Here is a 12,046-nt window from a genome sequence, read left to right as displayed (position 1 = left end):
AGGTTGTATTAGAGTTGCTTTGGCAAGCTAGACTCAATAAAAAAACAACTTGGGAAAAGTGTGAAACTGTTGCACTGTTAGCATTCAGAGACCCATTTACTGCTCAGTCAATCAACATTCATGTGATCGCATGCTCATGTCATAAAATGCCATTCAGTGTAATTTGGGTTTTAAAGAGTAAATCAGTAATCAATGGAGACTTAAAACTGTATGCACACTCTCCAGATTCAACAGTGCTATGTCCTGTGATAGAACATGTCAGTGTGCTAGTACACGTGTGATTTTGTTTATGTGCCTTACTCACCAACAAAACTATATGTATGACATGTGATTGTGTACCTAAGATAGTGGTAGCAGGACCATGGTGTCTCTGTCTTTGCTTTGATCAGGGGAAGTAACCAAATGAGGGTTTGCAGTTTAAACAGAGAATGTTTGGGTGTGAAGATTCCCAGGGATAATCAAGGGTAATAAAGAAAGATATCTTTGTGTGACAAGACTCAGAAGATGAAGGGGGTGACTGGCGGGTGTCAATGGGGAGCTTGGAACTGCTGATCAATTGTTGTAATGGAAATATACCTGATGTTCCCCCCTGATGTGTGCTGAGATGGTTAAGAGCAGGAGACGAACTGATCTCTTGGCTCATCCTCTGCAGACTGTGTTGCAGTCAGTATGACGGTGAAGCCTTCTCTGCTCAGAGAATAAATACTTCTTCTCTCAGTGTTTCTTGTGTCAGTATTCGGTATTATAGGACTCACTTGGTACTGTTGAATAGTTTTTCCGCCACAGTCCTGTGCTTTTTGTCTTGATCCAGACAAGCCTCACATTTTTATTCCATGAATGTTACTCTCCATTTTTATCACTTATATTTCATTCTAATTATAATCCTCTTTTCATATCCTCTTTTTCTACTTTCATGTAAGCCAGGTGATCACCTATGGGGCCATGGCGAAACATAATTGTATAAATGATGCATGTGTGATAAATTTGAACCTTCCAGTCATGATTTAAATAACACAGGCGCTGGATTTTTCACTTTAATGTCTATACTATTGATGTTAAATATTATTAGTAGTAGCAGTAGTAGGCAGCAGAAATATGAGGATATAATGGGACTACATTACTGTTGAACCCTTTGATTACATTTGTTTGCGGTTTCGCTTCAGTAATTTTGGTTTAACTGGATCAGCGTCATAAGTTTCGTTTCTCCGGACTGCCTGGCTGTCTGGGTGCAGCTGCTTTATTCATCCGCGCCTGGCCGCCTTTGTATCGCCGCTCCTTAACACGAGGAACGGAGAAACACCGCCCCTGTGAACTGTCCACAGATACAAATGGAGAATCTCCGGTATTTCCTCTGAGACGCAAATTGAAGCTGTGGGTCGATGAGCTACATGTCTCCAGACTCTGGCGTTTTCGTCTTTGAATATCTTTGATCGTCACAGCAAATCTTCGATCATGTTTAATCAGCAATTGTCTGTTCGCTGCCAAATTGGAATCGACTTCTTTGAGTTCCTGAAGGAGAGTGATCGAGCGTCCATCACAGGCAGAATTGAACTGAGAGACATTTACAACACGGAGTTCAGGAGCAGGTCAGTTGTGCTACATTATGGGGATATGTGGGACAGTTCTTTAAATGTTTCCGGAATTTAATGTTTTTCTGTTTATTTTAGGAATTCAGGGACCAAAGACCCAAACTTCGGTTCAGTCCTCTATGCCCTGAAGGTGTCCAACAAAGTAACAAGACGAAGGGATACGATTCGCTTCAAGTCCACGGTTTGCACTTCCGCGTTATGTTTTAGGCACTTAAGCCGATTCCAGATGTAGATACCAGTGTCTGCATTTACAGCTTTTTCAATGATTCAGCAGAATCAGTGGGGAGTATTTGGCTTTCACCAGCTGTTTAATGAAAACCGCTCACTAAAGCCTAACGCACACTGCAGTCATCAGTACAGTGTGATCACCTGAGAAAGTGGAAATACAAAGCGCATCTTTATCTGTGCTTTCCGGCTCATGCTTAGGTTTTGACGCCACTTTGTTAAAGTTAGTTTTTAAGTATGTAGTATTTCTTTATCATTTTAAATCACTTTATGAGTTAATTGCTTGCCGTGAATCAGAATAAACAAGGAATTGCTGTTGGGACTCGAACGTCTCTTTATTTAGAACCGTCATTAACTAATTAAAGTAAGTTGAAGTTGAATTGCTCTAAATGGTGGGTCAAAGTCTATGACACATCTGATCACACCATAAATAACGAGTAGGTCACGTGCTACAGTGACGTCACTTTGCGTCACAGATCACTGCTACAATGTAAAGTGCAAACAGATATTTATCTTTTTTTAATCTTGGTTCAAAAACATTATTCTGGTGGATCAGTTATTAATAATGATTTAATATTGTGGAAAAATATGAAATTGGAAGCCAAGTTTTCAGGGCTTCAATGTTTTAAACCGACAACAGTAATGAGTCAATTCTTAAGCAAAGGTTTTTGCCTCTCAAGCCTCGATGACTTGCAAAATCACTGTTTGTGTAGCGGGAGGATAGCGTCACTTTCTCAGAAACAAAACTTCCGGTCATAGAAAAAGCCCGTTTGAATGTCTGAAGACAAAGCTTGCTTGTTACAATGCATTTCTATCGATTCTTTTTATGTGCAGATTAGGTTCCGTTAAAAGCAGGCGCGGATACCATTATGTCTGCTGCTGTTAGCAAAAAAAATCATAACAGAGGATACTTGAGAGAGGATACTTGATATTAGGAATTTTCCATCTGAAGACAAAATTGACCTGAAGTGATCCTCTGCACAGGTCACAGCTCTTTTTCTGGACCAGTGGCATTCACCAAGGGCCAGTCGACCAGAACCAGTGCAGAATGGAGCAGCCAGTCCCAGGACGGAACAGGCCTACACCTCCGAAGATCAGGCAGAGACGGGAGTTCGAGCCCGGAGGAAACTGGCAAGCCTTCTGATGACCAGACTGAAGACGGACAGGTAACGGGAATAAAGAATGAGTCCTCTTTTAAATGCCACGCCCCCCAAAAGCCTTTTCTGTGTTTGTTTTTTCCTCCGCAAGAGTGTTGAAAGAGACCTTTGTTTGCACAGTTTTTATTTTTTTTTACATTTTTGACAGTTTTTTTCTCCTATCTATCTATCTATCTATCTATCTATCTATCTATCTATCTATCTATCTATCTATCTATCTATCTATCTATCTATCGATCTTATATATATATATATATATATTATATATATATTATATATATATATATATATTATATATATATATAGCCAGCGGCCCTGTCACTGGCCCTGCATTCACTATGTTCTCTTCTGCCTGTATTATTTCTCCATGCAGTAATAAAACAACAATATATCTAAAAAATACACTTGAAATTTGGCTCTGCAATCTTCAAAGTCACACACCACTCCCCTGCCTTAAATACAGTGCATCATAACCTGCTCTTTTTGCCCCATAGGGCTCAGTTCATCTCTGACAAACGTGGCATCTGCATCGACTCCGACCATCAGTTTGAGAAAGGGAAACTTTGCTTGCGCGTTGATGGCTCATGTCAGGTACTTATGTAATGGCTGCCGCATTCTCTGACGAGCATCTGCTGAAATGTGAAGCTCCACTGCATAGATCTGTTCTTTCTTAAACAGTGCGTGGTGAATCTGAACGTGCAGAACACTGGAACAGAACCAGTGTATTTCACCTACTACACCCCACTGCACTGGCTCAGGGACTTCATCCTAAAGGATGAGAACAAGGTGACCAAGACAAACCCTCTGTGTTTACAACCAGGTAATGCAAACATCACTAAACTGTTTCATTTCATATGAATTCATGATAGCTGCACATTTAGACCTATGCAGAGTACTCTGCAGTGATCTAAGTGTGCGGATACATCTTTGATACTTCCAGCATCTTCAGTGAAAATGAAGCCAGGTGTCACCGGTGGTTATCCTGCATTTTCCATATAAATTCATAATAGCATATTTTACTCTGCTGACTCCACTAAACATTATTACCAGTTATGTCTTGTTCTCAGGTGACTCATATGAAGTCCAGGTCATCTTCAGCTGCAGTCTGGTTGGTTTCTATCCAGCTACATTGGCCTTCGAGTTCAAACCAGACCTGCAGCCCTCCACCGCTGCGTTCCACATCGTGCGCTTCATTGAGGCTCAGTGTATAACTGCCCTGGGACTGGAGCTGGCACCTGTAGCCCCCTACAAACCCCGCTCCCTCCCTGCCTGGACCCCTGAGGCCAACTGCACGATTGTGGATGGACAGCGACCTGAAGGGTACGAGCGTTCACTCAACACACTGCTAAATATCCAGCAAAATGTAACAAAATGAAATGCTGTAAGTCTCCTAGTGATGTATGCAACCTTTTTCATTTGGTCTCCTCTTACCAGGCTATCAGTGATGCACCTAAAAAATGTGATTGAGCTAAAAATGTATCGAATACCAGCATACATGAACCAGCTCATCCAGTCACTGAAGTATTCTACTTACTTCGGTGATAAAAGGTAAATTACATTTTTGATGTTGCGACGCGTTTGTCTGATGTGTTTTCCATTTGAATGTGTTTTATAAATCACTGTGTAACCAGCAGAAAATAAGTTTACATACAACTAACTTGCAACAGCAACTACCTGTTTGAGGGCAACGTAATGCCGTCCAGTTAATTGTTTTCTATCAACATAATGAGGAATTGTTGTTCATTAACATATCTGGCAAGTCGGAAAAATGTTGGTTTTTTTCACCAAAATATCCACTTGTAGTGACTACCACAACGTGATTATTAACAGTCAAATGAAAACCAACGTGCTCTTGTTGTTTAAACTCAACCATAGACGAGACTCCTGGTCTCACAGTCCTGCGCTATCACTGACATATTAAAAACAACCCAGCTTCTGTTGTTTAATATATACACTGCCATACATTGTTCATTGTTTCTTTCCATTTGGTCTGCTTAGGAGGGCCTTGCTGGACAGTCCCCTGAGCTGGGAGAACTACACTGAGAAGTTTCAGCTGATGCTGTATCTGGAGGAGCTTCAGATGGAAGTGGACATCAAGAGATACAACATCCCCAACAGTGAAAAAGAACACGCCGTCATGGTTCGAGACAAGAGACTTCTCGTTCTGGAGGTTATTATGTGCTCTCACTCATTCACTCGCATCATCGCTCATTCCTTCACTTCCTTCTGTTAATGATTTATTTAAGATACGCTATCCAACTCTAGCTAGCTACCCAAATAGTATCTGTAGTTCCTGGAGAGGAGGAATAAATAAAACAGACAAGTACATAAACACAGTGCAAAGCAAGCATGGGTGATGATTACGTTTTATTTAAACTTCTGGCTCCGGTCTACTTTACATTGTTTTAGGGGATGCATATCAGTGGAAGTCTGACGTAACCAGATGTTCAGGTTTAATAGATAGTTCCGGGCATATCATAATGATCCCTTGTAATTAAAAACTTTTTTACACGGCCAGTATACTGGCTAATGTGTAATCATGCATTCTGGTTGTGATGCATTATGATAAAAGAAAAGAGAGAGGATGAAGAAAACCAAAAGAAATGTCTGATAGATTTAAAATAGCAATATATTCACTGTCATATTCACTGACATAAAATGAATTAACGTGCGTTTTCTCATTTTTGTTCACCTGCCAGGTACCTGGTGTGTCTGAGAACCGCCCGTCTGTTCTACGAGGGGATTCGCTGCTGGCGTATCCTGCAGGAGAGAAAGGGGAGAAATACCGCGGCTACGTCCACAGTGTGCTGCTGGACAGTGTGAAACTCGGCTTTGGGTCAAAGTAAGATCAAGACATTACGGTAACATACAATCGGTTGATGCCTTTCTAGCATTTTGTTTTTGTACCTTTTTATTCATGTTTACAATTTACCTTCGTTTTGTCTGTCAAAGCACTCTGTAACTGTTTTTAAAACTGCTATATAAATACAGTTTTTTACTATAATAAAAATAATTAAAGTCATATTTAACGTTTGTTAATATTAAAGACACACGCATCTTGTCTAAATTTGTTTGCAGGTTGCTGGATCGCTTTGTCGATGGCATGAAGTTCAATGTTGAGTTCACTGTCAACCGCCTGATGGTGCGTGTTCAGCACCGAGCAGCAGAGCTGGCAACTACATTCAGACTGGGAGAGGTGTTGTTCCCTGCTGCACCTGCCGCACCTGCCGACTCCTCTCAGCAAACTGAGCTTCCCCACCTCAGGTTAGGCATGCTAGCATGTAGACTGTATGTCAACACCCCAACTACAGCTCCAAATATGGAGGGCAAAGTGAAGATAGCCAAATGTGCTCCCCCTTTTTATGATCGCCCCCCCCCCCCCCCCTCTTTTCACCCTTCCATTCCCAATGCTCCTCTCTAGACCACACATGTCAAACTCAAGGCCCGCGGTCCGAATCCGGTCATTTTATGTGGCCCGCGAATCCACCAGCAAAAAAAGAAAAGAAAAAAAGATTTCTTTTTTTAAATTTTGGAAAAACAATTTAAAGTTAGACTTGAAAATAAAAGTATCCCCATGGTCGAAATTATGAGATAGAAAGTTGAAATTATGATATAGCATGTTGTTTGTGTACCGACATTAAAACGATCACAACAGGTGCCATTCAACTATCTGTGTTTTGATGACTGTGTGTACCCTGAGTCCCTTCGGTTAAGCTGACCCAGCAGCGTGTGCAGAAAGGACAGCTTGTTTGCTTGGGACATGGCGATGGCTACACTACTGAAGGCCTCTAGTGTACCGACATGTTTTTATGAAAGTACATGAAATACGTGACCATTCACAGCTTTATGAATATGCCACTGTGAGGATACATGAACGAATACTAACCCCAAGGAATATGTTTGCAAGATTATGATACCTGAGCAAAGAATATGTACTAAACTCTTCAGCAAGGAATATAATTCCACACGTTTGTCCTACAACACTAAAGGATGCCGCTGTACTGCATCAAATATCGTATTGATGGAGACATTTTAAAGAGCTTTCTTTTACTCATATTGCAAGATAAACACATTTATTCCAACAGTGCTGGCCAAAAACCAGGTACTTGTGTTACGTGATGAGATGTGATTCACTGTGCATTTGAACATGGCGGCTGGCTCTCTCTACCCATTACTGTCATATGCATTGAATGTGTAACTCTGCTATGTTGTTCATTCTGTACACATGACATCTGTTGCACTTCTGTCCATCCTGTGAGAGGGATCCCTCCTCTGTTGTTCTCCCACAGGTTTCTTCCTCTTTTCTCCCCATTAAAGGGTTTTTTGGGGGAGTTTTTCCTGTTCTGATGTGAGGGTTCCGGGACAGAGGATGTCGTATGTGTACAGATTGTAAAGCCCTCTGAGGCAAATTTGTAATTTGGGATTTTGGGCTATACAAAAATAAATTGAATTATTCTGCTCTGACATCATCCCTCTGTTCCTGTATCTTTCTGTCAATAGGCTGTTTGACTCAAAGCTGGAGAGAAACCCAGAGCAGTATCAGGCTGTACAACACATTGTAGCCGGCTCATCCAAACCTGCCCCATACCTGGTGTTTGGCCCACCTGGAACAGGTATAGCAAGCACCAGGATAATACCGTGTCCACTGTGTCAATAGAGCTAGACTGTTTGTTTAGCAATTTTGGGTATCCTGTCTGTTCAGGCAAGACCGTGACTCTGGTGGAGGCCATTAAGCAGATAGAGAAGACCCAGGCCTCCTGCCACATCCTGGCCTGCGCTCCCTCCAACAGCGCCGCCGATCTGATCTGCAAGAAGATTCTGGACCACGTGGACGGGCATAAAGTGTACCGCATGTACGCCAGCAGCCGTGACCCAAGATACGTCCCTGAGGAACTGAAGGTCAGTGTCAATGCATTCGATGCATGCTGATGAGAAGCATCTCTTTGATGCAGAAAGTAAGGGACATTCATTCACTCTCATTTGATTGGTCACAGTTAGATAGTCTACTTACTAGTGGACTTTGTGATGCAGAGCAGTGTCTGTAGACGACACAACAATACTGCTACACTTCCTGCTGCTTGATGTGTTTGATACTGTTGTATTCTCAGGTCGTTTTCTAGCCTCACTAACGTTTGTGTACGCGGCCATTGTGGTTACCTTCACAGGCATGCTCTAACCTGGTAGGGGAGTGTTACATGTATCCTGCTAAAGAGAAGCTGATGGAGTATAGGATCATGGTCACCACCCTGTTAACAGCTGGAAGGTAGTGACGGTGCAGTTGGCTCACCTGCATGACACCATAAAAAGATGTGCATCTCACTGTTGCATACTGCAGTATTTACATTCTGTTTATATTCTCTGTCATCCAAAAATATTACCAGTCAAGTCCACAGATGAGCTTCTGTTTGTGTATGTTCTCTCTGATCTCTGCAGGATGGTCACAGGAGACATTCCTGTTGGTCACTTCACTCATGTGTTTGTGGACGAGGCGGGACACGCTGTGGAGACGGAATGTTTAGTCCCATTGGCAGGTAAACAACTGTTCTGTAACTGTTGAACTTGCTTAATGTGTTGATTGATTTGTGTTATCTGTGGGACACATGGGCTGCTCAATACACGTGTTGGATAAATAATGTGATAACTTTAAGGCGACAGTCGTATTCTTTTTATCCATCATATCCTATTGCTCCTAAACTCAAGCAAAACAACCCTTTGTTCTTCAGAAGCCATTGACCAATTTCTTACACCAGTTGGTTTTGTATGAAGGTATATTTGTGTCTTTATTACGCAAACAAAAAAAAAAAGTTTTGAAAGCAAATTTCTCACACTGTAATCAAAATCAAGTTTGTAAGTGAAAATATATAAACTGAGAATTATTTGTTTGTTTTGCTTATGAAACTAGAATTTTTGGCTGCAAAAAAAACCCCATTGCTTTCAAAGAAACACTTCTTTTGTTTACTGTTCGTGACCAATTGTCTTGCAGCATAATTTGCACTGTTGTTGATTGTACTTGTTTTGTACCTTTTCCTTGTGACAAAAAACCACACAAAACAAAACAAAGGGCTGCTCGACGCAGAGTCGGGTCAGGTTGTTCTGGCCGGAGACCCCAAGCAGCTCGGACCCATTCTCAGATCCCCCTTTGCACTGAAATACGGCATGGGTAAGTACAGACACACTCACATTGACACCGTCTTGTTAAGAACACTGTAGCTTAACTAAATGAGGATACGTAGTTCTGCAACACGGTTCTTGTTAGCTGACACACAGACTTACACTTCATAATGTTGACTTGCTCTACTTGTGTGTGTGCATTTCTGGAGATAAAGACTCTTCTATCTGCAGGAGTGTCCCTCTTGGAGCGCTTGATGAAGGATTCCTCTCTGTACCGGAAGGACGAGGGCGAGTTCAACAATCGCTTTGTCACCAAACTGCTGCGCAACTACAGGTTCGGTACTCGAGATTGTTATAGGCACTCCTTGACAGGAAGTGCTTGATTTTGATTTGATTTTGTTTGTCCTGCTTAGGTCCCATCCGGCCATTCTGAAGGTTCCCAACGAGCTCTTCTATGACAACGAGCTGCAGTGTTGCGCAGATGAAATGTTGCGCAGCTCCTACTGCGGATGGGAATACCTCAAGAGCAAGGTAGTGCTTCTTCTTTTATTTTAGCACTCATACTGTACCGACCGTGTGCAAACAGAAACAGACGTTTAGAAATCAAAAATGAACCTCATGACTTAATCAATGTTAATGTTAATCAATATGTAATGGAGCCATTTCATTCTCATGCTAGAGCTGAAACAATTAGTTTCCTAATCTATTAGTTGATTGACAGAAAATGAATTTGCCAGCTATTACCGGTAATCACTTCAGTCATTTTTTTGTAGCAAATGCTAAACATTTGCTCGTGCCAGCATCTCCAGCGTGAGGATTTGCAGATTTTTCTCTGTATGATGTCATTGTATATTGAATAGAATTTTAACTGTCAGTTGGTAAAAAAACAAGCAATTTTAAAGAAACTATGATTGTATTTCTCAATTTCACAGTATATGTTAAAGACTAAACGATTCAAATGATCAAGAAAGTAATACGCAGACTAAGTGATAATGAAAATAATTGAAGGAAAATAAATTTGATATCTTATTTAATTTAATGATTTCACAGAATATCTTAATAAAAACTGAATTAAAATTGATTGAGGAGAGTAGAGACGCAAACTGATTTGTCAGCTCAGTATTCAAAAGAAGTTCTCCCAAAACATCTTCTTTTTAATGTTTGTATAATAAAATATAACTTATATCTCACATACCTCTCAGAACTTCCCGGTGATCTTCCGAGGCGTGACCGGTATTGACGAGCGTGAGAAAAGCAGTCCTTCCTTCTTCAACGTAGCAGAGGTGGAGGTGCTCATGGACTACGTGACGAAGCTGATGCAGACAGATGGCAAGAGGGGCCGGCCCACCATCTCACCCAGAGACATAGGCATCATCGCTCCCTACAGGAAACAGGTCTGAAATCATTCAACGCACACAGATTAGAACAATTTATCTTTTTTGTTGTCCAAATGAACACAGGTTGAAGTGGAACAATGTAATTATATGTTGATTAAGAGCTGGAGATGGTTTTTTCCCCTCTCTGTGTCACATAGGTGCAGAAAATCCGCAAGGCCCTGATAAAAGTTGGTAAAGACCTTAAGAAGGACATGGACGGGCTGAAGGTAACAGAATCATTCACACTTAAGTAATGTGAAACACACAGCAGAGGAAGTGTCTTAAGTGTGTATACACTCGTGTGTGTCAGGTTGGTTCGGTGGAGGAGTTCCAGGGTCAGGAGAGGAGAGTGATCATGGTGTCTACAGTTCGGAGCAGCCCCAATTACGTAGAGATAGACAAACAGTTCAACCTAGGCTTCGTCAAGAACGAGAAGGTATGCGAAGCAAACGCATGCACCAACACTGTGTATGTACACACAAAACAGGATTCTCACACGCTCTCCTCTTCCAGAGATTCAACGTGGCCGTGACTCGAGCTAAAGCCCTGCTAATCGTGGTGGGAAACCCCAGAGTGCTGAACTCAGATCCTACCTGGGCCCGGTATGTGCCACATGACCGCTTCTAATTTCTGCTGCCAGCACACATATTATTTCATTTTAAATTCACAAAGTCAATACATTATTCTCTCCTTCCGTGCAGATTCATCCAGTACTGTCGAGATGAAGGAGGCTACGATGGCTATGAGCAGGTAGAGGAAGACCTGGACGTGGTGGAGAGACTCGCTGCCCTCTTCATCAACATCGATATTGAAGGTGACAGACGCATCTTTGTTTTCCTTAGAATCAGCCCTCAAAAGGAACACTTTTAAATAGATGTTAAAATTGTCCACCTTGCTTTCTTTCTCTGAATCTTTCGTCGCCAGTGGAGACTGCAGAGAGCGCTGTTCAGCAGGTTCTGGACCCCGAGTGGAGGAGCGACCTGTGAGGGAAACCAGAGTACAATCTTCCATCCCGATTCATTTTGCCTCGACGTTTCAAGACAAGATTTTTACTTAAATTCTTCAAAAAGGGCTTAATGTCACCTTTCTTCCAAACAAATAAAGCATTCCAATAGACCTGTAACGTCAGCGATATGAACTTGACCAAAGACCCTAAATGAGCCAATTTATATTTAGAGCAGTTAGTCTTTAGCTACCTTATAGGACAAACGCCCATCGAAACAGCTACAAATGCTCCTTTTAACCTCGTTAGTCACAGAAAATGATTTGGACCAGAAGGAATTTTACTATAAAGGTCATTCTCAGGGTTATTTAATAATCACTGCTCTCTTAGAATCATGGTGTTATATGTATCTATTTTGAAATCACTGTTACAAAATACAGCTTTTTAAATGAGTATTGCCTATTAAAAAATGTTTGGTCAATTTTGAACTGTTTTGCCTTTTCTAAAAGAGATTTTAAAACAAATGAGATGTCGTCCAAACAACGTCCTTTTGTGAATGGGAAAGTTATACAAACAATGCTACGATATGAATGTAAATACATTTGCAAGATTTTTTGTTTTGTAAAAAAGAAAAAGTAAGCTAAG

General features: G+C 41.3%; 1 protein-coding gene across 1 annotated transcript; it reads left to right on the top strand.

Moving 5' to 3' along the window:
* The first annotated feature begins 1,370 nt into the window (after positions 1–1,370).
* On the top strand, positions 1,371–11,848 carry LOC306781296 (putative helicase mov-10-B.2). The gene is made up of 23 exons (XM_079274081.1): positions 1,371–1,586; positions 1,668–1,770; positions 2,799–2,980; positions 3,466–3,562; positions 3,650–3,791; positions 4,039–4,291; positions 4,406–4,519; positions 4,970–5,141; positions 5,671–5,813; positions 6,050–6,235; positions 7,472–7,584; positions 7,674–7,870; positions 8,137–8,234; positions 8,405–8,502; positions 9,033–9,131; positions 9,314–9,416; positions 9,496–9,613; positions 10,285–10,476; positions 10,617–10,685; positions 10,769–10,894; positions 10,972–11,060; positions 11,160–11,272; positions 11,383–11,848. The coding sequence occupies exons 1-23, from the start codon at positions 1,453–1,455 to the stop codon at positions 11,442–11,444; spliced, it is 3,003 nt and encodes a 1,000-aa protein (XP_079130207.1). The 5' UTR covers positions 1,371–1,452; the 3' UTR covers positions 11,445–11,848.
* Positions 11,849–12,046: the final 198 nt, after the last annotated feature.

The sequence above is a fragment of the Melanostigma gelatinosum genome, assembly GCF_949748355.1.
Source record: "Melanostigma gelatinosum genome assembly, chromosome: 8".
Classification (NCBI taxonomy): Eukaryota; Metazoa; Chordata; class Actinopteri; order Perciformes; family Zoarcidae; genus Melanostigma; species Melanostigma gelatinosum.
This window is presented reverse-complemented; position numbering and strand designations above follow the sequence as displayed.

Excerpts from the sequence above, each read along its gene's own strand:
- LOC306781296 (XM_079274081.1), top strand. The coding sequence starts at position 1,453 with ATGTTTAATCAGCAATTGTCTGTTCGCTGCCAAATTGGAATCGACTTC. Across the intron at positions 4,520-4,969 it reads ACTTACTTCGGTGATAAAAG|GAGGGCCTTGCTGGACAGTC; the intron begins GTAAATTACATT and ends TGGTCTGCTTAG. Across the intron at positions 7,871-8,136 it reads ACGTCCCTGAGGAACTGAAG|GCATGCTCTAACCTGGTAGG; the intron begins GTCAGTGTCAAT and ends TTACCTTCACAG.